Consider the following 25,607-nt stretch of genomic DNA (forward strand, 5'->3'; position numbering starts at 1 on the left):
AAGAGGAAAGAACAGCATCTTAAATGAGCTTTATTTAATCGTTGGATGTTTGATCACACACTGCTTTTCTCCCGTGCTACGACGGGAAGGTCATGATGGCGATGCAGACGGGTTCAGGGGTTTCAGGGTCCGAGCACGTTCCACTTCACCCGCAATACTGAGACTCCAGGGGGCGCCAAACAACAGCCACATCCCTCAAACATTCTCCGGCAAGTCATTCATCTTGATTGAACATTCGGGTAGTAAATTAAAATCCAAATTAAAACGAAATCAGGGCGCTTCATTACCTGGTAGAAAGATAGCATAATATGCAAGTCACTGGTCACAGAAGTACACCGCAACAAAGAAACAGAAACAGGACGCGGAGGAAAGAGAGCTCCGTCTCAACAGCGGCAGATCCAGCGCCACGGACCCTCAGCCCTCCTCCGGCCCAATGACCTTCACGCTCGTACACGGAGTTAAACTAAAGGGAGAAGACGGGAGCGGAGATCCAAACCACGGCTCTAAATACCTAAATGGGTTCGTCTGGATGAGTTTAAATGTCTGCGTGCGCTCTTCCTCCACATGTAAGTACTCGGTTGCTAACATTTACAGTGTTTTCCTGGTTAGGATGTGAGCCAGGACACTCAAGAGCTGTGTCTCGGTAAGCCCCTCTGCGTCTCCTCACCCCGACCTCTAGGGGTCGCTCTTTGATCCGCCCGGTTTGATTTTTTTTTTTATTTCCTCCACCGTTATTTTCTCATCCAGCTCTCTCTGCTTTTGACTCTTCTGAGCATCATTCCGTCCAGATGTTTGTTTTGCCTTGGCAGACGCAGATACACACAGAGCAAAAGAGTGGGAGAGAGAGGGTGCGAGTGTCGTGGTCGATCAGCTGTTGGCAGCAACAGCAGCTGCCTCACTTTCACCTCTCAGCCCATCTCCTTCCACTGGTGGTAGAACTCCACAATGTTCTTCAGCTCCATGCCGGCCGAGCTCGCCGCCTTCACGGCCGCCTGCAGGGGGCAGCAGAAGACAAGTGTTGGACAGAGAGCATAGGTCATGTGATCTGGAGAACGCTGAACTCATTTGGTGTCTCCAAGATATGTGGTACATACACCTACATCACAGTGCAAAAACACACAGTTGGGAAATGGCGCCCTCTAACGGTTACATTGTGAACTACAAAGGTAATTCTGAAGTGAAACCATCAAGAAACTGAAACATTTCCTTCTGAAAAACGTTGAAATTTGAAGAGAACCTCCACAATGAGATAAAAAAGACGATAAAAGAGGTCGAGAACAGCTAAAAGGTCAGTCTTAAGACAAAAATAAGCATCTGTACCAAAACAAAAGAACAAAAAAAGAAAATCTACAGCCATGTTCGACCGCAATAACAATGCATTCAGTTTAATATCCATGAGTTAACAATAAATAAGCAGATAAACCGAAAACGGAAGGCGAGAGTTGCTGATGAAACTGACCTTCATTGCCGCCGACTGATCACACAGTTCCTGCACCTGGTGGCCGGTCAGGATGGTCACCATGCCGGCCGTGTCTTCATCCCCGTTGCTCTGGGAGACGGTCAGCTGACGGCAGCTGTCCACCATCTTGAAAAGATGCCTGCAGACATAGAGGTTGAATGAAGCTAAGGGTGACGAACGACAGCAGAACCTGTAACACTGGGGGGTGCTGTGCTGTCCTTTCAACACTCCATGTATTTGACATTGAATAGCTACAGCGTTTGGTTGTTGTCCCAACAGGTCATGAAACACCATCCATCATGGCACCACCCCACCAGGACCCACCAGGCTTCGATGTCCTGACGTTTGAGTTTATCTCTTTCGAAACTGCGCCCCGACTCCTTCTGGCAGCGAATATACCTGCGGACGATTCGACAATTGAAACGCTACAGACTCACAACTGGGTTTCAAGGTTACACACCTGTTTCCTTTACGAAACTCAGACTCTAGAAAGCGGATGCCATCTCTGGCGCCCTGGTTCTCCTTCTTCAGCCTGTCCAGTCCGTCGATCACTGTAAGACAAGTGAAGGATCATCAGCTGAGAGGAGAACATGTCAAACCTCCAGACTGCACTTCTGCAGTTACTGTCAGCAACCCAGGCAAAACCAAAAAGGAAGAGACTGACCAGTGCGAGGGATGATGATGATGAAGCAGCCGCTGCCGGCCAACTGCCGGAGCAGATTCAGGTGCTGACAGAGAGCAGACGTGTCTGGCACCAGGTACGGAGACATGGAGGACTGGGCTTTAGGCTGCTGCAGGCTGCCCTCGAGCAGTGAAACCTCCAACTGCATGTTGACAAAGTGATGTTAGAGGACCTCGGACAGCACTGCGAGGCCAGATAACACTCAGGAATCTGCCCGTCTTCAAGCACCAGCTTGCTCCGTGAGATCAGGAGACATCAGACCTGCAATCGGAGCTGGGCCATATCTCTCATCAGCCGGTTCCGCCGCGCCTCCTCCTCTGCCTGGAAGGAAGAACATGAAGAAAGTGAAACCTCCTCATTTGAGAGCCTCAGCTCCACAACAGTTACTCACCATCTTGAACTGTGCCTTGGCCTGCTGCCCCAGGTTCTCCTGCTCTGTCTGGGTGATGCTGGTGAAGATTCCGGCCTCTGGGTTGAAGTGCAGCACGTTCCCCTGCAGGCTGGTGAGGAAGTGGCCAAAGCTGCGGATGCAGCACACTCGCACGACACACTGGCAGCAGACAAAGCGCGAGACAGTTACAAACCAACCTGCCTGGACACCACTCAAACAGAACCATCTCTGCGTCAGAAGTACTGTTGTGCGCGTGCACGGAGCGACACTCAGACAGAGAGCTTGAGTAGGTCACTCTGCTTTCCCACCTCTTGCAGCAAGCTGAGCGAAGGGCTGCGGCGAGCAAAGTCCAGGCGCCGGTGAGCGACGCTCAGAGCCGGCAGGTGTCGCAGAGCCACGTCTTCAGGCAGCAGCAGGCTCTGGCTCAGACCCGGGTCTTCACACTGGTTCAGCATTTCCTTCAGCTGAGGAGTCAGACCGATCTCTGCCACACACACACACACACACACATCAATAATGAAGGTCACTGGCGTTTGATGTTTCAGGTCCAGGGACTCACCGGCCTCCAGCATCTTGCTGCCGTCAGGCAGCAGGTTGAGCAGAACAGACAGTCGGTTCCACAGACTCTGAGAACTCTACACAAAAACATGGGTTAAAGATCCAGTGGCAGAAAGAGACTTTGATGAGAAGAAGGCGTCCTCTGACCTGAGCACACATCAGAATGATGTCCGTGTTGGCACGCAGCCAGTCGATGAAGACCTTGACCACTTGGATCAGCCCTTGATTGGTTAGGATCTCCAGCTTCTCCAGGAGAGTCTTCTCGCTGTGCACCGAGGGGGTGCTGTGCTGACTCCCCTCTGAGTCAGAGTCCAGATCTGCAGGGAGGAAATTAATTCAACTTGAGCAGAACTTCAAAACAGAAGAAGAATGAAGGCAGTGCAGTACCATCGGTGTTGGTTCCATTGGCCGTGGCAACGTTCCCCTCGGTGAGCGCCTGCCCAGGGGAGTAGGAGGTCTCTTGGGGCGTGGGCGCAGAGGTTTCAGGAGCAGTAGAACCGCTGGAGGTCGGAGGCCTCAGCGGCATGCTGAAGGTGGGAGCCAAGCGGAAGCAGCGTTTGGACTGGAACAGCTGGGAGGACATGGCCTGCAGGTTGCTGCTGATGCTGGAATCGCTGGACAGCAGAGGCCCGTTGGTGGTTGCAGGGGTGTCGGCAAACCCGTCGCCTGCCTTATGCCTGGGTTGCTTTTCATTCTCCTGCTCCTGGTGATCTCTGGACTCGTCGTCAATGTCCTCCAGGTCCGAGCGAGACTCCTGGCTGTTCATGTCCGAATCTGTCTCTACGTCAAATGCCGTCCCTCCTTCTTCCTCTTCCTCCTCCTCCTCCTCTTCCTCAGAGCCGCTTCCGCAGCTGTCGCCCAGCGTGCTCGTCTTCACTTTCCGCAGCGGAGGTTTGGACAGCATCTCATGAGAAGCACTGGATGCAGAAACAGTGCGACCCCTGGCCTCTGCCTCGTCCTCCTCGTCCTCTTCACTTTCAAATCCTTCACTCAGGTCGCTCTCTTCCTCTCCTCCAACATCCTTGCGACCACATCTGCGTCTGCGCAGCCGAGAGAGACGCGAGTACTTCTTCTTCTGCTTTTGCTTCTCTTCTTCTAACTTGAGCTGGTCTTCAGAGCTGCTCTGTTTCTTCACAGCAGCTCCTTCTTTCTCTCCTTCATCCTCATCCTCCTGCTCGATAGAGCCATTCTGAAGAGGCTTAAAATCCAATCCCTCCATCGCCGCAGCAGACAAGTCTCTCAACTCTGGGTCATCTGGAAGTATGCGATGCAGCGGGTTTAGATGACAGAGTCCAGTTTCACTCAGCAACATTGAGCTTTGACTTCAGTGTGACCTCTATTTTCGCTCCAAGTTCTCTGTGCGTGATTGAGCAATACAAACACAACAGACAGTCCCCTCACCTGCCGTGTCAGCGTTCAGAGGTGGCACCTGGACTTCCGTTTCTTCGAGCTCGGCCTGCAGGCGGATGTTTACGTGGTTCACCAGGTGGGAGAAAAGCGCCAGAGTGAAAGCGATAGAGGCGCTGTACTGCTTTGAACCTGAGGGCAAACCAAACAAATCACATAGAAAAAAAAAACTTCTATCTCATGAAAACATATTTCAGAACTACGACTATGCATTACAGCGTTTGTCAATTGCACTGGTGTAAAATCAAGTTTTCTCTTCACAACTGCCACTTAATTCACCTCCTCTCAAACCCGTTGGTCTAAAAACACTGTTTTACAAAGGTTAAGTCTAGGTTCACTTTTCACTGCCGTTTTCCTTCTCTCTTCTCAGCACTCATGTGACAAATGACAGACATGGCGTAACCCACCTCCTCTCTTCAGACTGTGCACCACCATCAGACATGTCACCACCATCTTGAAGACCAGCGTGTCTGGCAGCACGGGGCAGGAGTTGTCTGCGTGCTGTTGCTGCTCCTCCTCTTCCTCGCTGGGCGAGTGGTGAGCACCGGGAATGGGCGGCGGTAGGTAGAACAGCACCAGGTTGAAGTCCTCGAGCACCGACTGGCAGAGCGACGTCAGTTCCGTCTCCATCAGACTGAACGAACAAAGAGGAGGTTCATTGTCCACCTGCTTTAGAGACATTGAGGGAATTGAGAAGAGAACTCACCTGCTCTTGGGCTGCAGAAGACTCTGCAGGTACATGAAACTCACCAGCAGACGTTTGATGTCTTTAGATCTGCAGCAAAATGAAAATGAAAGAAACAGTAAATATAAATCGACCGAGAGGTCTAACTCAGTAGCTCATGACGGATCAGAATCAGAAAGACATTTTTAAAGCCGTACTGAAGAAAATAATTGAGGACGTTCGTTCAGACTGAACAGATGGACAGATGTGAAGAGTTGGATTCTCAACAATTCTCAGCCCACCTCTGTCGTGAGGGCGACAGCTTCTTCATTTCCTGCTTCTTCACTTGATGGTACATCTTGGCCGCTTTGTCAAAAAGGCGCTTCAAGTTGCCATAGGCCCCGTCGAAGGGGGTTTCTGATTGGATGCTGGACACAGTTAGAGTTAATACCGAATCATCAGGAACCCAGAGAAGGAATGGTCTCACCAGCGAAGGTAGTAGTAGGTGGCTTCCACGTTGTAGAACTTGCTTCCTGCCAAGGTGCCCAGTTGATTGAAAGGCATTCCTGTGATCAGTTGAGAACAGTTATATGTGGCTCTGACACCTTGTTTATTATTACATGAGAATTAAAAACAGACATGCTTTTTTCAACGTGTTACCAAAACCTCCACTGACTGGCAGCATGACTGCTGACTCACCAACGTGCGGCATGACAGACAGCGCCTGGTGGTAGAACCTCTCAGCCAGCTGCTCCGTCTCCACCCCTGCCAGTTCGTTCTGATAGCGAGCTGCGGATGAAAGGAGCCACACTGAAAGATCGCGCTTTGGTCGGTGAGAAAGTTCTCAACTGACAGAAAGTCCCGAGTGATAATAGGACACAACAGACAGCTTCAGTGGACCCTCACAGGCGGCTCGACACCACATGGGACGCGAGATAACGGATCATTACCGAGATCTCCGAGGTAGACGAGGCAGCGATGGCAGGCCATCTGAGCCCACTCCATCTCCTTTGGGCTGGCGGAAACCGGCTTCTTTCGGCCTGTCGAGGCACAAATCTTTTCAATAATACAATAAAATGCTGCTCAACTTAATCAACTTTTAAATGCAATTAGCTTTTCGAATCCAACTGTCACATCTGAGCGACAACTGACGGCAACATCTCTCCACATAGGAGCTGGAGTGGCTGACCTATTAGTGGGTCGGTGACATGGGTCCAGTCGATGCAGTCCTGAAGCTCCAGCTGGTAGTGGGACTGGATGTAGAGCAGCAGATGCTGGTAGAAACCCACACCAGCGATCAGGTGAGTCCTGTAGGCACATTCCAGAGCACTGCGGCTGTGGATGTGCTGCAGAGGAGAAGACGAGAACAGTTAAGTACCATCTCACTTGAGCATGAATCAGCCTGAGGTGGAGCAGAACTATGCGACTCCACCATTATCTAATAGCTCCAGAGCAGACTCGCCAGAACCCAACTGGCTCACTTCTGTATAAAGAAACAGCAGCCCTGCTCTGAGTCTCATATGGAGGTGTAGGGAAACTTGAGAACAAGGCAAGGAGTTTCTCCTCCAGTCAAAAGACTCACCCCTCCTTATGTTCATTTCCTCATTCAGAAAGAGAGTGGTACATCAAATAACTGACAGATGTGCAACAACTATTTGCCCAATTTAGCACAAAAATATTTAACTGCTCTTCTTCAATTTAGGAGAAAATCTATTCAGGCAGTGCAGAAGATCAGATCAGTGCAAAGGCCACATCTGATGAAGGTTTTTGCCCATTACAATGACAAAAAACATGATTATTCATTGCATTTATTGCAGGTCAGTTGCTATGAAGGAACAAAATATAACAGTCCTCTTTTACAGTGCATCCCAATAAAAGGTGACTGACGAACGTGTCATATAAGCATGTGTTCAATTGCCAAAGACAAAGAGGAAGGGGAAGGTGGTGGTTTTAAAGGACGTGCTGCAGATCAGAAATGAGTGTCATATACTGGTGTCAAAGTGAGGCAGGTCAGTACATACATCAGCTGCACACATTACAGAATAAACTTGCTCAGGCACATTTCACATTACTCTAAGCATCACTTAGCCTTTACCTTCTTGTTGGTCTTGATGACCTGGATGACCTCGTAGTAGACCTTCCTCCAGAGAAGCTCCTCAGCCTTCCGGCCATAGTCGACAGGGTGGAGGAACATGAGTTTCACACAAAGCTCCCTCAGTCTGTGAAAACACAAACGCACTCAGTGTTTCCCAATGAGCCAGGGTGCAGGTGAGCGCAAACACTTCACAACAAAAGAAAAAATATCAAAACAATGTGGTTTTGCCTGTGGAACAGGTGATGTACAAACTAAACGTTGGACATGTTAAGTCAAAGAAAAGGTCTTCAACAACTTATAAGAACAGTGTGTTTTAAGCTGTCAAACGGGAAAGGGAGGTTGGCGCAGATCAAGATGATCTGGCCGATTTTCAAAATAAAACTCTACTTCCTCTGGCCCTATTTCATGCCCTATTTGAACATTTGTACTGTTGAAGGAAAGAAAACAGGGACCGTCATGGAAAAATACTTTGAGAGATTTCACAGCAACTCTCATAATCCTGCATAACGTGTTCTGTTTCAGGTGGTGACTGGCGCTTCTGGTTAATATGTTTATTTTCACTTGACTGGTCAGTTACTATCAGAACTGCGACAGGTAAAGCGCGCGCGCGCACACACAACTGGACATACTTGTTGCGGAGGCTGATGTTTTCTGGTTTAAACACTTCTCTGTAGGACGCTTTACTCGCGATGATGACATCCAACTTGTGCACAGACTCCACCACAGCCCTGGGAGACAGACAATTCGATTATATTCAGAAGTCAGTCACAACAGAGTCAACGGCACAAACCGTAACAACGAGGTACAACTGGAAACTTCAGTTTCGCTTGTCGCTAGCTTTATGACAGACACCGGTCATATGCCATAGTACTGTCAAGTTCCGGAGGTAGACAGGGCTTATTCATGACAAGGCTGTGCGAAGACTCGACAGCGGTGACATTCTGGACACGTGCTGTCACGCTTGTGTGCAGGGGAGAAGAGGTTGCTGATGTGGTCACGAACACCCCCAGTCATCATCACCTCGTTCGGCTGAAATAGAGCGACACCTTCAGCTTACCTATAAAGACGCTTTATGTGAAGAACTTTGGCCTCTGGCTCGCTCTCTTGTCCCGGTCCGCTCATGTTAGCGTCTCGGTTTCGATCCCCGCCAGTGACAATCGTGTTGTTAGCCAGTTAGCCCTGGTCTTCAAAGGCGGTGTTAGCCTCCCTCTTATTCCCTCCAAGTCGCAGCGTGTGTCGGTTGGCGAGCCCCCCCCTCTACCCATCCGCTCCGTAACACCGGGGAGGAGGGCTGCCCGCGTACTTTCGCTCGGTACGGTCAGCTGGAAGGCTTCGGGGTCGCTCTTGTGTTGGTCCCCGCACCCGCCATGGCTACGAGGGCGGCCATTATTCCTGTCAGGCAGTGACCGCTGGAATATCGCGAGATTAAGCAAAACGCGCGGGATTACAGAGCGTGTTGCCAAATTGGGAGATTGTCCACCTGTTTCACAACATACCAGGCCAAAAACTGTTGGTTTCTCTATTATGAACAGCAATAATAATCCTAGTTCACGCTATATGTCTCAGATGACGCTCACTTTCAACACTCGCTTGCACGTAAATGAGGTAAAATGAGATCTACCAACTGAAATAAAAATATGTATCAAAACGTATTGCTATTTTGAATTACTCTGTTGCCAAATGACGCACAAAGAAAGAACCAAATGCCTTACTGCTCACATTTCGGGATTCCAAAATGTTCCCGTGCCATTGTACGATCTTCATCTAACTTGTGCTAATTCTCCAAACACAATCATCTACCTGGCAACAGGAAACTACATCAAAAACCCGTCCATCAGTCAGTCAATTTGTGTGTCCAAATAATTTATTCTTGCTTTTAAGAATACCCTTGAGTTGGTCAAAACATGGACGTTTTGCAGCAGTCACGCTTCTGAATGAAATGCCTGATGTCCAAAGTCTGTCCTGTGGGCCAGATTTGGCTCGACATTCTTAATGTAAAGGGAGATTGACAATGAACTTTTCACACAAATCCAAAGCAATTGCCTGAAAAACGAACTTCCTGAAGACGAATCCACATGTCAGGATCAAGTGAAACAAAACACAAGAAGAGAAACAAAAAATTTAAGAATTAAATTATTTGTTTATTTATTCATTTATGTAGTTCTACCTCCAGATTCACCCGCCCGAAAAATATAAATTTCGGTGTTGCCCAAAAGGAAACAAATCAAGAAAAAAAACCAAAAAGAAAATCATCAACCTCACCCACAAATGAAAGTGTCAATAATTATTATCATTATTACAATAATAATCCACATTCATAACAAATCCAGAAACAACTGCAATACACTCGGCAACGGCACTCTTCCAATAATATGCACAAAATCCAAAATGTCAGTCCGGTTAAAACAACGAGAGAGGAGTTTGTGTGGGGGGTGAGGGAGCGGGGGGCTATGGCTTGTCAAAGGGGGGATTGGGATGAGTAATGTTTGGAGGGTTAGTAAGAGAGTATAAGAGGGGGGAGGCACACGTATTTAGTAAGGACCTATACAAAAACAAGCAGTGTCACTCATGAAGGATGTGCACGTCCGACCCGATGACCATAGACGGCTTCATGAGAGGCAAAAATTTGGATAAATCAAGATACACGCACAAGTCAGGTCGTCTGGATAAATATATATCGCTCTCAATGACAACCAACACCAGCGGAAAAAAAAGAGATGAGAATTTGTTCATCTATATATGTACAAACATTGCTTTCGTCACACAAACGGACTTATAAAATGTTGAAAATGTAGGATTATGTGTGAAAGCTGCTGATATTGTAGCCGCAGTTTAAAAACCTTCCAGTATTTGTTAGTAGACCTATTCATAGAAAGAGAGAGAAACATTAGAGGGCGAAAAAATAACTGTACACTCTGCATATACAAACAAAACTCTATATACACATAGACGCACCATATATACACATGTATCCAGTATATACACAGAGATTAGGCCACACACACATATGTACACACACATTCACACGCTTCTCTAACATATCTCTCTCTCCGTCCTGGTGGTGGTCAGCGCTGGAGAAGGCAAGGACTCGTGTCCGGAGAAATCAAAAGTAGCACAGCGATCCTCAGGAGAGTCGACGTGGTGTATAAAAAGAATAATCCCACAGCTTTCACCAATCGTCCGTGCGAGGAGAGCTCCATGGCGACTGTTCGCTGGGAATCATCGTCCGAATATTGAGTCTCGACTACAGGTTCTCATGCAAACTATGGGTCGGGGAGTAGGAGAAACACACGGTCGTCCATTGGCCGCCAGGCAAATCGCCCTCCACCAGATTGTCTTGGTACAAAAATCTCTTATCAAATAGGTTATTTGGGATGGTCCGTCAGATAGAGGCATCTCTGGAAATAAACTCCGGAAGATTCTGACCAATAGTTCTGTTCATTAGATATATCTAGAGATAGATATATAGATATATATATGTATATGTAAACTATGGTAAGAATAGTATAGAAATATAAATAAAGACATTCTGTCCATTTTTCTCCTCAAAGTCTTGTTGTTCTTGGGCTGTGTGCATATTTTGTTTCTTTTGAAATCAAAGTCTTAAAGAAACAAACGGAAGAGCTAAAACTATGACGAAAATTATTACTGGAGATAAAATGTGTGTGAGAGTAAACTTTCAAGAGAAACGATTTCCAAATAGTATGAAGAGAAGTCAAGCACCTTTGATAGACCCACATCTTCCCTCTCTCTCGTTTCCTAGCACTCTGTGTGCTCCTCTGTCAGACTGCATAGCTGCGATGATGCTTGCCAGGACAAATGTTGCTCCCACCATCAGGCGCTCCAAAATCAGAGAGAGAGGGGGCTCCGTTCGGGAATTGTAAAATACTAAAAACAGAATCCCAGCTGGTCCTTTACATGGTCCGCTGGGGCTCGGCACCTTCCTTTGAGCAAAGAGAGTGGGACCAACGACCCAAGTTCTCCCTTTGTCAGCCAATCGCGTCGCGAGAAAGCGCTCTGGACATTTGGGCGTGCCACCCCGCCGACTGCCGACGGTGCATCAGCCACTTAGGTTCCACACTGTCCTCGATGAAGCTTTGCGAGTGGCTAAAGAGGGAGAGAGGAGGGGAGACAGAGGGAGAGAAAACGGGGTAGGATGCTTGATCAGGTGCTTTTGCAGAAGCTAAGGATGCTCCGCTCGCCGCTGTTTACCTGAGTCACTGAGGTATTTTCACAGCAATATCTGACGTTCAAGCCTAGCCGGGGAGCGGTCCGACATTCATGATTTAATAGCCCTACTAGCCACAAGTACAGACGCTGCGCGGGTCAAATTAAAGTGCTAGATCAGAAGTGACTCAACGATTCTCTTCATGGTTTTTCTGACATGTCCAGTGAGAAGACAGGAGTCAGGACAAGATGAACAGAGGGATGAGGAGACACATTTTGAACAGTCGCTGGAAGAACAGCACACAGACCAGTTGCACACAAACAGATGTTTGCACACGCTGAGCTAACACTTTTGTCTTGTAGAGGGCTAGTAAGGTGATGGTCTACAGGCCGAAGGATACGTCATCCCAGGCACTTTGTGAATCCAAATGACTCAACTCATATTCACTTGAAAGATTCTATCATTTACATTCACATAGATTTCAGCTTTGTGTATCGAACCTCACCGCTAGGACAAGTTAGCCATGTAGCTGCTAACAAGCATTTCTCAGGAGGACACATTCAGAAATGCACAGAAAACAGTGAAGCTCCATGGAACTTAATCTTTTCCAAGCAGTAAAAATGGTACTGAAACACGCACTTCATCTCTGTGTACCCATCCACGCTGTCTCCTTAAGACAAGCGGCTAACATTAGCATTCATTAGGACTCTTCAGTGTTGCCGCACAATCACAGTCTTCCAAAGTGACATTTGGCTGTGAATCAAGCTGTAGGAATCCTGAAACGTCACAGTCTATATCGGGCGTTGGACACACAACACAGACACACAAACAACAGTGACAGAAGAAGAGCGATCTCCAACAAATCTCTGAGGACGGTGAGTGAGACTGAGGCAGTGTCATGGCAGACAGACATTGAAAATGGCACCATAGTTTTCCTGTTTAGCACCAGTTTGTCACACATGGGTTCTGATATTGAGAAGAGAAAACAAAGTTGCCCCCCCCGTCTGCCTATTGAACACTGGAAGCTTCCATGTTTCACCGAGCCTTGACCCGTCAAGCAACCGCCTGTCCTCGACTGGTGGACCCTGTTGGACAACACTCAAAGGCACTAAAGAAGAGCCAGAAGACACCAAAGCTTCTCATTCGCCTGATGTGTTTGAGCAAAGGGGTCAGGGAAAGCAGCTCATAGCACTTGTTCACTAAAGTCTTTGGGGTGAGAGACATTCGTCGGTATCGTGATCTTGTCCTGCAAGATACGAGCTGAAGCTCCACGGTGTCTGTTCAAGAGCCCTTAGAGTGTAACGTGAGAAAAGCACAGGAGCTCCAGCGTTCTCCCTCCTGCCACCCAGGAGTGGAGCGACTCCAAATGCAGCAGTTTTTTTTGGAAAGACAGGAGCGTCTTCTCTCTCTGATTTGGCTCAGCGGTGTGTTTAGCCTACACCCCTTGGTTTTTGCTACCCCCGTCCCAGTAGATGGACCGGGGTGAAGAAGGATGCGTGGTTGCCACGGAGCTCTCCATTATGACTAGGACGCTGATGAGGATCGGGGTAGAGAGGGAGGGTCTACGGTTAGTGGGAGGACTCCATTGTGGGGCCAGGCGTCAGAGGAAATGCCCGAGGAAGAGACTCTGAGGTTTGGATGGTCGGTTTGCGCTCCTGCTGCTGCTCCAACACCTCCCTCTCCACCTTCAGTTCTCACACCGGGGTCTGCAGAACCCAGGGAGGAAAGCTGGTTTTCCTAGCGAGATAAAGAAAGAGGGGGGAAGGAGGGGGAAAGAGGAGCAAGAGCAGGGAGAGATGTTCCAGGCCGTTCAATGAGTGAAGGAGCGAGGTGAGAGGAGGCGTCCGGTCAGGAGGGGTGATGAGGACGGAGGGAAGGGTGTGAGCGTGGGAGGAAGGGGGAATCATCGGGTTAAGGTGGGAAGCAGGGTTAAAAAACACATCCAAAGATGACGTGTGGAGAACATTGAAAAACGGGAGGGATGGAGAGGGGACATGGAAAATCCAAGGCCGGTGACATGAATAACACGCAAGACAAAGAGGGAGAGGCAGAGACAGAAGAGACACAAATGAGTTACAAAGACGGGGCAGCACACGAATACAGACAGACAGAAGAGATGAAGGGGGATTCCAATTCTGGTCGGAAAGTTCTTATACGCTCGAGAGGCTTTTGTGATCGGATGAGGCCGCCTACATGCTCCACTTCCCTCATCGCACCCGTTGGGTCAGACCCAATCACAAAAATGTCTTTGTCCAAGTGTCACCTTTGAACAACAGCAGCTTCTTCCTAGTCTGCACGCTGCAGATGACACAGTGATGTCATGATGCTGTGGTGAGCACCTGACTCAGTCACTGAATCCTGAGCTTCACGTTTTCATACAATTTGGCTGCAATCCGACCACAAAAGCCACGACTGAAACCTGAGTTTGAGGGTTGGGAGCGGCAAGAAAAAGGCACGATTATTTTCTATTCAAAGCCTTACTTATCTTAAACATCAAACTATGTCTTATCTAAGGCACAAGCTGATGCCATGCACCAAGCCACGCTCAGCTCTACGGCAGAGGCATCCGATAATCTGCAAGGACTCCAAACCTTGGCAGGACTCGCCACCCAAAAGCTGTCCAGGACTCACACCTATGGACTGGCACGGCAGCAGCTTTGGTCGTGCTGCGGTCAAGGTTTGGTTCTTACCTTTGCACACACACAGTCTAAGAGTTTACAACTTAAATAGTAAGGCCTCGACGCCGAATCACAACCATGTTGTTAGCCCTGAAACTTAAGTTGACAGGGGGCAAATGTTAATCAAAACATTAAATAGTCAAACGTAATAGGAAAACATAAGAAAGAGAACGACCAAAAATACTACTAATAATAAAAACAACCACATTAGCAGATGCTAATCTTGATATTCACTCAAGCTTTTCTCAGGGAAATCTAAATGAGACACACGAGCTTAAGATGCTCCTCTTAAGGAACCAAAGTTACAGGAGAATGAAACACACATGAGATGAGGAGCTGCGGAGGGAGGAGACAGTAAGGAGAAAGAACAGTTGCGTAGCGGAGAAATGCCAACAAAAAGAAAACTCTCTGGACGTCTGATGGGATTTTCTCAAAATAAAAAAAGCAAAACAAAAGCAACAGAAAACGAATTCACCCTCCAATTTTGACGCACATGAGCGGCTTTACTTCCCCCTTTTTCTCTTCTCAGTCAGAACCAGAGTTTGCTAACTGGTGCTAGAACAGCTGGTGCGACAGGATGCCAGTCACATGAGTCCACGGACACGCTCTCAAACACAGAGGTTTAATATCCATGTGTAGGCCAGGACACATGCTTATTAAACTGGAAAACCCAGCAGCTGAACAACAACATGGCAGAAATGTTGACTGACATCCTTTCTTGGCTTCAACTTACCAAACGTGCTTCTGTACGTTTTTATTATTATTATTATTATTGTGGTGCAAAAGAAAGTTGCGGTACAGGACAACACAAAACAGTGAATGGAGATGTGATGCATGAAGAGAGTCGCAGGTTCTTACCGTCTCCCCCCTAAAACACACTGTTTAAATGCCGTTTAAAGCGACCTCTGCCGGTCGTTCAGGGTACAACATCCATATTTGTCAAACACGGGTACACACGTGATCACCAGGGCAGGTCAGACACATGGTTCCTGCTGTGTTAGGGAGATGTCGGGACAGTTCAACTGAAAGTGTGGCCGAAATGACCTTGGGTTGACCTCTGATCACAGCAGGTTGCAGTGTTGAATGTGTTTACAGCACAACAAAATGTGTCACAGCGGCAATAATTACATAATCATACCATTGCATCAGTACACAACATGTTGGTGGTAATGGAATATACGTGGTGTAATAACTCTCCCACATGACTTAACAGCACATCCAGGCAACACACGTTCGATGAGCGACCACAACAATGCTAGCAATGTCAAATATATTGGCTGCATTTTATGTCATGCTACGCAGCTGTAATTTAACATCTAAGTCATAGAACTCTGTAACAAGACTTTATATGTTGTTGTGTAACACACGGGAGTAGATATGGTGACAAAACAATGACTCAGACTTCAAATGTTTGACTGCAACTCTTGTCTCACACTCCTGACACTCCTGACTGTTGCTGTCACACTTCAAGCTCCTGTCTGTGTTTGTGTGAGTGTGTGAGTGTGTGCCGACAGAGACGCAGAGGAGGAAACACTGAGAAGAGGCGGCTGGTCACGGAAAGACGGTGACAGTTTGGTTTATTACCTGGATATTCTGGGTGGGACAGGAGCGAGACGGGGCTGCACTAGGATGGACTGACGCCTCCCCTAAGAGAAATCACCGAATCTCGTCAACACAGGGGGGAGGAGGAGGGAGCGAGGTAGCAAGGAGGGAGGAGAGGAAGGAGAAAGGAAACAAGGAGGGAGGAGAGGAAGGAGCAAGAAAACATGGAGGGGAAAGAGGAAGGAGAAAGGAAACCAGCAGATCGGATAGGAGACAACAAGGAAGCCGGGAGGGAGGAGAGGAAGGAAAAAGGAAACCAGGAGAGAGGAGAGGAGGCAGCGAGGAAACAAGGAGGGAGGAGAGGAAGGAAAAAGGAAACCAGAAGAGAGGAGGGGAGGCAGTGAGGAAACAAGGAGGGAGGAGAGGAAGGAAAAAGGAAACCAGAAGAGAGGAGGGGAGGCAGTGAGGAAACAAGGAGGGAGGAGAGGAAGGAGAAAGGAAACAAGGAGGGAGGAGAGGAAGGAGAAAGGAAACATGGAGGGGAAAGAGGAAGGAGAAAGGAAACCAGCAGATCGAATAGGAGACAACAAGGAAGCCAGGAGGGAGGAGAGGAAGGAAAAAGTTAACCAGGAGAGAGGAGAGGAGGCAGCGAGGAAACAAGGAGGGAGGAGAGGAAGGAGAAAAGTAACAGAGGGAGGAGAGGAAGGAAAAAGGAAACCAGACGCGAGGAGAGGAGGCAGTGAGGAAACAAGGAGGGAAGAGAGGAAGGAGAAAGGAAAGCAGGAGAGAGGAGAGGAGGGAGCAAGGAAACAAGGAGGGAAGAGAGGAAGGAGAAAGGAAAGCAGGAGAGAGGAGAGGAGGGAGCAAGGAAACAAGGAGGGAGTGGGGAGGGAGCAAGAGAATTGGAAAGGAGGAGAGGTGCAATGGTGTGGAGGGAGAAAGAAAACCGAGAGTGGCGGGGAACACGGACAATACAGGTTATCGGATGACTCAGGAGGCTGCGAGCGTGTCAGCAGCCGTGTTCATATCTGTCATGCAGAATCATGCACACGAGGAGACACAACACGGCTGAACACACGGACCCTCGCTTGACCTGAATATGCAACATGGTGATGAATTGTTTTCAGATTTCAACAACATGGTTTGACTTTACAGTCATTTTCACTGTGGGTGCGATTACACTTGGATTCCCTGTTCTAGTGTCCCAAATAAAGCTTCCTTCATTAAAGTCCAGTTAGAAGGTATCTGGAGAAGACAAGCACTCGACAACAACACAGTTCTGAGAAAACACCTTCCTGAAGTTTCCGAAAAGGAAGAGAAGCTGAACAGCTCATGCTGGTGTCAAGCCTCACCACACCACACCACACCACAGAAGGCTGCGGTCATGGACGACTCTGACATGGAAGTCCAGCCAAATGAACAGCACTGTACAAGCAATAAGGAAGAGAACAGAGCAGATGGCTGCATGCGGATTTAGACTGAAGAAAATATATATCAGGTATTCTATAGTAGTATTCATTTGATTATGACTTCATTTGTTGGGGGACACGTTTTTATTATTATTTTTTTAATTTCTTAATTTTTTGACTAATCAAAAGCTCTTCAGACCTGTGGACACAATTTCACTTGAATATTTAAAAAATAATAATTTTATTTGAGAATATCTTCTTCATTATATAGAATTTATATTTTAAAATGCAAAATATGCAAACTTATTGTTTTTACGTTTATTTAATTGATATTTATTTTTAGTGTTTTTATTTATTCTTACATTACGGTTTTCACTCAAGAACAATCATTTTGTAAATCAAATTATTTTTAAAGTTAAATGCAAAGCTCATGGAAGACCACTGGATCAATAAGATTATTATTCTTTTTTTACTGTACTGTACTGTGGGATAACTGTATGATGAAACCTGTTGTCTCAGTTTAAAATATTGATCTTCACTTCTCCATTTCGCTCCCTCAGACTTCGCCATGAGTGAAGAAGCATGAGATGGAAGCAGCCGTGACTCACTGGAGCTCCACGTCAAGAGGACATGCGCCACAGAAACAAAGACCAGCACAGATCAACTCCTCGGCAGCTCCATCCAGAGATCAGCACAGGCCTTCACAACCACCTGAGGTCGGCAGAGCCACATCAGGAAGCACAGGTCAAGGCCGGAGCACAAAGTCAGACAGAAGCAGAGGGACTGAGCGGAGGGAGGGTGAGAGCGGAGGGGCGAGGGCAGAGGGGTGAGAGCAGCAAGGCGGCAGGGGAGGAAGCACCGACCTGTTCGGGAAAAATCCTGGGTTTGGGCTCGATCACCTGTCCTCCTCTTAGCTCGTCCTCCACCGCCATCAGTCTTGGAAGCAGAGAAAGAGGGGAGAGCGGAGGGTGGGTGGGGAGAGGAGGGGAGGGGAGGGGTGGGAACAGGAGAAGAAAGAAAGAGAGGGAGACCATCAGGAACTCACGAGGCAACTGGTCCAGGACTCACTAACACATGCTAATAACCAGGGTGGAGGAAGTCCAACAGGTCGCCCACCCATCCCGAGGGAATTAGCCCTCTGTGACGGCCCCAGAGACAAACACGTTTCCCACCACTCATCATTGCCCGTGTGCGAGGAACCGTTGCCATGTTGGGTGACTCAAGGACAAATAACGATAACGGAGCGACCGCTCTTTGTTTGGCTAATTTAAAGCAGACCGCAGCTCTCACATTTGTGTCAAACTGTCTCATGAAGCACCAAGACTCAAAACCCTGAGTTTTACTGCCATTAGACTGAAGCTCTGAGGACTTGAACCACTGCACCCACAAAACACAACTTTCACACATCAGAGTCAAAATAAAGCTGTGAGGAAGTTAAAACAAAACAAGTCCCAGATTATTTACAACGTATGACTGTATTACAACTGTATTACAAGCCGCATACTGTTTGTTAGCATGCTAACGGTACAGAAAAACAGTGACATCATTACAACTGAAAACAATCTGTGAACACAAAAGAAAAACTACAAAAAAACAAAATAACTTGAGGAAACTGAGCAACACAAAAAGGTGACATGAGGTCAGCTATGTTGGCACAATAGCTGACTGATTTTGAAAGCTAAGACAACAGCACTCTGTGATCTACACCATGTAGAAGGAAACACCTACAATAACAGACGTGTGTATGATGTCACAGCTGTGTGGTGTGATGCGCAACATATCTGGGATCTACGGTTTTTTTAACCGTGTAGAAGGTTAAGTATTTTGTACTGCAATGACACGTGACTGCGCATACTCATGCTGATATCTGGGTTGAAGAGTCGGGGTCTCACAGGGAAAGCAATCAAAAAGAGGTTCAAGTCAGCAGAACTCAAGTCAGAAGGCAGCCAGGTAGATGAGAGTGGCATGAGGAGAGTAGGACAGTTCAGCTCACACATCTCACCGAGCATGAGGGGTGAAGAGACACATGCGCGACAGCAAAGAATGAAAATCCACAGGTGAAGTTTCCAACAAAAACGTTTGGATGTTTTATTCCATAAATAGAGTACAGATTTGAATATGTCTTTATATGTTCATACAAAAGAAGAGGGAAGCACAGGCAGACACACTGCCTCCAAGAACAATGAGATGAAGAACCGCATCCAGAGTCTGAAGATGATTCATGTGGGTGACGAAGAAACAGGACAAATCAGCACTTCCTGTTTGGTTACGGTGAAAACATTTGCTAGTGAGGCGAGAAACCTGCCTCCCTGCAGCAGGCGCTGGTAGAAAAGCCTCAATATAAAACTCATGTTGGCTCAAACGGGCTACTGCTAATGGCTGCTGCGGGAAAGACAGGCACCAATCACAGCTCTGCTAAAACTTATTGTCAAGATTGAAGCAAACCGCTTGTGTGAGTTTCTCAGAGAACACAGGTTGCGCCCGTAACCCAGTGAACTAAAAGAATAATGGATTGCAAAATAAAAAGAAATGAAAATCTCAGACGCTTGAGCTGCGACAGATCCCAAATGACAAGATTGTAAACTTCAAAAACATGACCATGTAACTGAAGTAGAACTATTGTAGTGCAGTAACATGAGGTAGTTATTAAATGACAATACAATAACCTCATATATGAATATAATGCGGACATTGTTACAGAGAAAAGTAACACATTGATACAAAGACACTAACATGACAGCATGTGCTAGCTGTTGCTAACATGTTGCCAATGTAAAACAGTTAAATCAGTTGATGGAAGTTCACATGAAGTACATAAACACAGTTTTGCTAAAAGCATCAGCGATGGATGACTAATAGCCCCAGTAGTGGAGTATTGCAGTGGCTTGTCTTTTATATAGCTGTATTTCAAAGCAGTACCTGTGTTGTTTCAGTTACTTTTTGACACAAATCAAATCCCATACTTAACAAGCTTTGTATTGCGTAAAATGGTACGGTAAAATAGGAAGACAACAGAGTGACCTAGCATCATAAACGTCATAATTGAACCCAGGAAAAGAATCATGTGGTGACATGAAGCAATGGAAATCAATACAGCAACACAAAGCAGTGACGCTGCAACACAAAAATGTGATCTTAAACACAGCATACTGCAGAAACGGGGATAAAAGAACAATAACAACATTCAAAATTTTGTAATAATCCAGAAAATTGTGGACACATACAAAGCCAATGTAGCTACAATAGCATGGGCTAATGCTAATGTAGCTCATACTACGATCATCAACAAGTGATACACAACATAAACAAAGCTGCAAAACCAAGAAGAGTCAAATGTCTACATTTAATTGCAGTTTTTAATTTAAATTAACCAATAAAATATCAACCTTTTGTAATCTAACGAAAATCAATTCATGATAAACATTAAAATCTTATCTAAAGGCTCAGTTTTATTTACATATAAATAAAATACATCACGCATCTTATATTTGTATTAAAAATGTACTCTTATTTCATAAATATTTCACAGCGTCACACACATAAATATGCATCATCACTGTATCATTACAAAAATAAAATATAGCTGTGACTCTAAGGGGATTATATCGTCGTGGAAGTAGATTAGGAATCTAACACATGGCTTTGGTTTTGTACATGTGAGGAATATTAATGAAACAGAAAGAGACCAACTGAGATTTTAATTTAAAAAAAAGCGTATGTAAGGGAACACATCTATGTTACTTACACCCCTTGTTCAATGAGGTAATCCTGAGTGAGAGTCTCGGAGTATAACCGCTACTCTTCCTAGAGAAGACAGATGAGGAGGGTCTGGTCAGGTCATCTCTGGATTCCTCTCTAGCGAGGTGCTCAACTGGAGGGAGGTCCAGGACACGCTGGAGTTGTAAGCCTAGACCTCTTTTCTTCAGCCGCTGCCCCTGCGACCCGGCCTCAGAATAATCGCATGAAAATGGCTGAGCACCTGAGGTTGACTCTATGTTCCCGAGGTGTGGCTTCACTGCTGCACCACGTCTCCTACATGATTTCTATCACTAAACAAATGACCATGTGAAAAAGAAGGTTTCATGTCTCACTTATGAAGGGCCCAAAAACAGTGCAGCTATGGCTGAAACGAGAAACGGAATACTTCAACTCCAGTCTAGAATCAGATTCAGCAGCTTCTGGATGCACAACTGCAGCAGGTTGGTCTGTGGCTCAGGCTGTCAGAGCTCATCTATCTGGAAAAACTCAGAGAGACACTCAGTTGTGCAGCAGATCCCAGACCCCACAGACGCTGCCACAGCCTCCGAGCCGAAAAATAGTGCAGATCAATCTGAGGAGTCCATGAAGCTCCATGGGATCCAGAGTTCTTCATCGAGAGAGATACTGCTGGTGTGGGACAATCAGCATCTTCATCCCACGGTGTCGATAGTCTTTCTCACTTGAACATCACAAAGGACGTTCTGTACTCGAGCTTCCAGAAGGAGAGCTTGAGGGGCGAAGCTACAGGTCAACTTCAGAGCTCAACCCCGACCCCCTGCCAGCAGTGTTCACTTAAACAGGTAGTAGAAGTGGAAATGTGCGGCTGAAAGATGCAAATCTTGTTGAATGAAGATGAAGTTCATCTATGTGTTTTTGTAACGTTTAAGCTCCTGGGTCACACTTTACACCTTGAATTCATTATGTGCCATTCCATTTTTGTTAACTTTAAATTAGTACAGAATCTAACTGAAGGCCAACGATAGCTCTCGTGGCCTCCTGGGTTTTGAGCGTGACACATGCTCTTAGAGAATAAAGACTGTTCAGTGCAGTGAACTTAACAGTGAATAGCATGTGTTCCTCCTACTAGTGTGAGATTGCAGATGCATAGATACGGTCTCCCTGTCATCCCCCCATCCCAGCACCAGCCTCCATTTACCTGCTAATTATTCCTTTAATCTGGGAATCTTTTTCCAGCTGCTGCAGTCGTAGCCTCCTCTCACTGTCCTCCAGCCGGTTCTGGTACTGCAGCAGGATCTTGTTGGTCTGCTGCTCCTGCGTCAGGAGCCTCCTCTCGTACTCCTCCAGCTTCTTGTGAGACATCACCAGCCGCTCCTTCAGGGAGTTGATCTCCTCTTCATACTCCTTCACCTGCCCAAGAGAAAGCATGGCGTATAAAGAGGAGTTGTTTGGTTTAACCCTTTTTCCTCTCACTGTGCCCCCCCTCTTTTTCCCCCACTTTCTTCCCACTCTGTTCTCTTCAATTATTTCATTTCCTACCTGTATTCAGTGTTTTCTCCATTCCTTTCCCCATACGCAGTGCATCAATAAGTTACATAAAACACTTGTTGCAAACAAGTAAATAGAGAGGAGAAGTTCTTGAGCTTGACTCACGAACTCAACAATCGTCTGGACTGGAAGATGTTTTTAAGTTGACACGACTCAGCATCTTCACAGATTCTCACGACTCACCCGGTCCATGCGTGACTCATCCATGCTCTTCGAGTACTCCTTCAGCTTGAACTCCTCACGGTCGATTCGCGAACTCTCAATGTCGGCTGACAGATGAGGCATATTGGAGACCCAGGCCACCGTCCTCTCGTTGGCAGGAGTGGCTGGATTGAGGGTGGATGGAGTCTGGGATCCCTGGAATCACAACATCCCAGAATAACACCCGGATCGATGCTGTCAGAAGAAGGAGATGATACCTGTTTACTCATGTTGGGCTTGAGCAGATGTTGCTGTTGCTGCGGCGACTGCTGTGCACTCTGGCTCGTCGTCCCCTGCGGACTCTGGTTTTCCCTGACAGAGCTCTGCTGGTGTGGCAGGCCAGGCGCTGTGTTGTCTTTGACGGACAGCTGCCGCGACCCGTGCTGCCGGCCGCCGTAGCCAGACTCGGGCGACTGCAGGAGGTTGCCGCTCTGAGGGCGAGTTTTGGCCGGGGCAGCAGGGGCGGCGGCGGCGCTGACGGACAGCTGATGCGAAGTCTGAGATTTGACACGCTGTGTGGGAGGCGGGGCGATCGAACTTTGGCGCATGGGTTGGACGGTGGAGGGGGGCGTGGTGGCCAGAGATGAGTGTGAGGTGCCAGTCTGGGAGGCCAAGCCCATCATCTGCTGCTGCTGGATGTTGTCCTGAGGAAGTGAGCCAGTCACCAGGGAGTACAGTGCCCGAGGAGGCGTGCAGATCTTTACCTGCATGTGTATGGACATCTGCCGTCGTCCGTAATCGGCCCTGGCGTAGTCGTCGCTGTAGCTGTGTGAGTGGATGATGTTGGGCTGTCCAAGGTGACCGTCTCTGGTCCTGAGGGTGGACAGGTCCTCACTGCGAGAGAACCCCCCGTGGGCGAACTGTGGGATGTAGGTCGGATGAGAGGGGTCGGGCTCTGGGGCCAGGAGCAGGGGAGCTGGGGGTTGAACCCTGCTGTGCTGGTGGTGGAGCTGTTGCTGTTGGGGCCCATCAGCAGTCGCCAGGTGAAAGAGAGGATTCTGGAAGGAAAGCGGGTAGCGCATGGCGGCGGCCTGCTGTTGCTGCTGCTGGGATAGCGAGTCGGTGGTTGTGCCCATCTGGCTCAGCTGGCTCAGCCGAAGGCCGCCGGACATGCTGGAGCCGCCAGAGCCAGCTGACAACCGCCCACCGGCCCGCAGCTGGCTGCTCAGGCCCGACCCCAGGCCGCCACCGCCTCCGCTGCTCAGCCCTCCGAAGCTGCCCATACCGGCGATGGAGGCCTGGGAGGAGTTGAGCATGTCCACCAACTGCAGGTTAGACACGCTGTTCATGTGGGAATCCTGGAGGTCCATCATAGATACGCTTTTATTGACACTGAGAAGCTAAGTCATGATGAGAGGCTATCAGGCCTTCCAATCTCTGATCATGTGAGAAGGCCACGCATGGTATGGGTGAGGGAGCCGGTGTTACACAGAGGCCGGAATATCGCTAAGGCTCAAAGTACTTTCCCAGGAAATATCACTAGGATGGAGGTGAATCAGTGGAGGAGAAGCAGATAATGAACTACAGCTTTGCTCAAACAATGGAAGATTCTTAGGTGGCATGCAGCTTCACTGTGCTAGTAGAGGTGACGATGACTGAGCCGGCTAACGTGACAGAACTCACCTTGGGGTCTGGCTCTGTGATGTCCGAGCTGCTGGTGCAGTAGGCCGGGCTGGAACGGGCCAAAGGAGGGCGCGACACATAGAACATGTCTTTGGAGGACGCTCGGTGGAGGTGATCCCGGTCCTGGAAGTTCATCTGGGAGCGAGACGGCATAATCCCACCAGTGGAGGTCGGTGAAGGCAAGCGAGTGATATCTATAGAGCTGGGACACCAAACAGAGCTAACGTGAGGAGACAGCACGTCTTCTCTCACACAGGACACCAAACATCGGCACCTCAGGACTTTTAAGGAGCTCAATGAAAACAGCCAACCTGTTCTGATCCCTCATCATGAAATTCTGGAACTCGGATGAGATCCCGCGAGTGAAACTGGGTCGTGATAACAGCCTGTCGCTCTGGACCCGGTCTGTCTGGTGACTGGGCTGCCTCTGCAGGTGAGGGTTCCGTAGAGCCATGCTGATGTCATTGAGCAGCCGAGGTAAGGGGCCTAGTTTGATGATGGCGTCCTGTAAAGACGAAGCAGGGCGTGACGCATGCCACGGGTGGAGGTCATGAACACCAAGCGTGAGGTACCTTGCTGAGCTGAGCCATGACCTCCCACAGCAGGCTGTGTAGGATGGACAGCTCCCTCCCCAGGTCGATGTAGCCCTCAAAGCCGCCTGCACTGCTGACACTATCCAGGTTGGAGATTTCATAGAGGAACTGCTGCATGGAGCTCCACTCCATCTCCAGGAACTCATTCATGAAACACATGTACTCCTCCTTATTGCCAAACCTGCAGGACGTTGGAAGAGACTCGGGTGAGGAGAGATTGCTTGAATGCCACACTCCACACGCCGAACTGACTTGGAGAAGTTGGCCAGGTTTTGCACCACTTTGGCGATGAGCGTGAGCGTGCGCGAGGTCTGCTCGTCGGGATACTCCTGCGTGAGGTTGAAGAGTGACGGCGACATGATGGCGGGACAGAGGAAGCGCAGGAAGAGGGAGCCGCTGATGAGGCGGTCGGAGATGTCCTCGCGACCCCGTTCCGCGCAGCGGACCCTCCAGGAGGCAAACACTTCCTTCAGCTCCCGCGGGAACACGCTGTGGAGCCAGAGATTTATCCACATGCCCAATGTTTTCTGACACTTCTCTCACTGCCGCCACTCACCACTGGGAGTTGACGATTTTGCAGAGAGCCAGTTCACAGCACATTCGCAGGTTGGCTTGATGGTCGGGCAGCACGGAAGGGGGCGTTCTCATGGGGTCCACCTCGCAGTTCTCCTCTGACTCGTACAAGGCTCTGATGAACTCCCCTGGAAACGCACAACAGCACATGGAGCCTACATTTTAACAAGCAAAACCAAACCTTTGAGTTGATTTGACAGGACTTTCTATTTGCTGCAGATTACTCAAGTTCAATTGGCTAGCTGTAGCCTGGCCTTGTGGGGCGGGTCCCCCTGGGCGAGGAGTGATGCACTCATGAT

At 48.1% G+C, this 25,607-nt stretch overlaps 2 protein-coding genes across 12 annotated transcripts in view; both read right to left on the minus strand.

Annotated features, from left to right (window-relative positions):
- Positions 1-14: 14 nt before the first annotated feature.
- smg5 (SMG5 nonsense mediated mRNA decay factor) lies at positions 15-8,712 on the minus strand. The gene is made up of 22 exons (XM_053844139.1): positions 8,314-8,712; positions 7,886-7,984; positions 7,257-7,380; positions 6,351-6,507; positions 6,112-6,201; positions 5,861-5,950; positions 5,649-5,727; positions 5,464-5,589; positions 5,204-5,272; positions 4,905-5,131; positions 4,492-4,629; positions 3,478-4,344; positions 3,238-3,407; positions 3,092-3,167; positions 2,841-3,016; positions 2,533-2,691; positions 2,403-2,462; positions 2,124-2,283; positions 1,920-2,010; positions 1,784-1,858; positions 1,460-1,598; positions 15-992 (listed from the first exon to the last, which is right to left on the minus strand). The coding sequence occupies exons 1-22, from the start codon at positions 8,376-8,378 to the stop codon at positions 909-911; spliced, it is 3,321 nt and encodes a 1,106-aa protein (XP_053700114.1). The 5' UTR covers positions 8,379-8,712; the 3' UTR covers positions 15-908.
- A 664-nt stretch (positions 8,713-9,376) lies between these two features.
- The window catches only part of syngap1b (synaptic Ras GTPase activating protein 1b), a 78,090-nt gene continuing 61,859 nt past the window's right edge, over positions 9,377-25,607 (minus strand). For 5 of the 11 annotated variants that reach the window (XM_053844126.1, XM_053844137.1, XM_053844134.1 and 2 more), the window contains 12 exons: positions 25,292-25,436; positions 24,988-25,224; positions 24,715-24,916; positions 24,454-24,647; positions 24,143-24,344; positions 23,224-23,817; positions 22,738-23,163; positions 22,502-22,675; positions 21,969-22,180; positions 17,917-17,989; positions 15,687-15,748; positions 9,377-11,363 (listed from right to left, as the gene is read on the minus strand). In XM_053844126.1, the coding sequence (XP_053700101.1) occupies positions 11,246-11,363; positions 15,687-15,748; positions 17,917-17,989; positions 21,969-22,180; positions 22,502-22,675; positions 22,738-23,163; positions 23,224-23,817; positions 24,143-24,344; positions 24,454-24,647; positions 24,715-24,916; positions 24,988-25,224; positions 25,292-25,436 (2,639 nt within the window). In that variant the 3' untranslated portion in view covers positions 9,377-11,245. Of the gene's footprint in view, positions 17,765-17,916; positions 17,990-18,040; positions 21,540-21,968; positions 22,181-22,501; positions 22,676-22,737; positions 23,164-23,223; positions 23,818-24,142; positions 24,345-24,453; positions 24,648-24,714; positions 24,917-24,987; positions 25,225-25,291; positions 25,437-25,607 lie in introns of those variants that run through there. The other 6 variants (XM_053844135.1, XM_053844128.1, XM_053844127.1 and 3 more) reach the window with 6 other exon arrangements.

Source organism: Synchiropus splendidus, chromosome 15, assembly GCF_027744825.2.
Source record: "Synchiropus splendidus isolate RoL2022-P1 chromosome 15, RoL_Sspl_1.0, whole genome shotgun sequence".
Lineage (NCBI taxonomy): Eukaryota > Metazoa > Chordata > Actinopteri > Syngnathiformes > Callionymidae > Synchiropus > Synchiropus splendidus.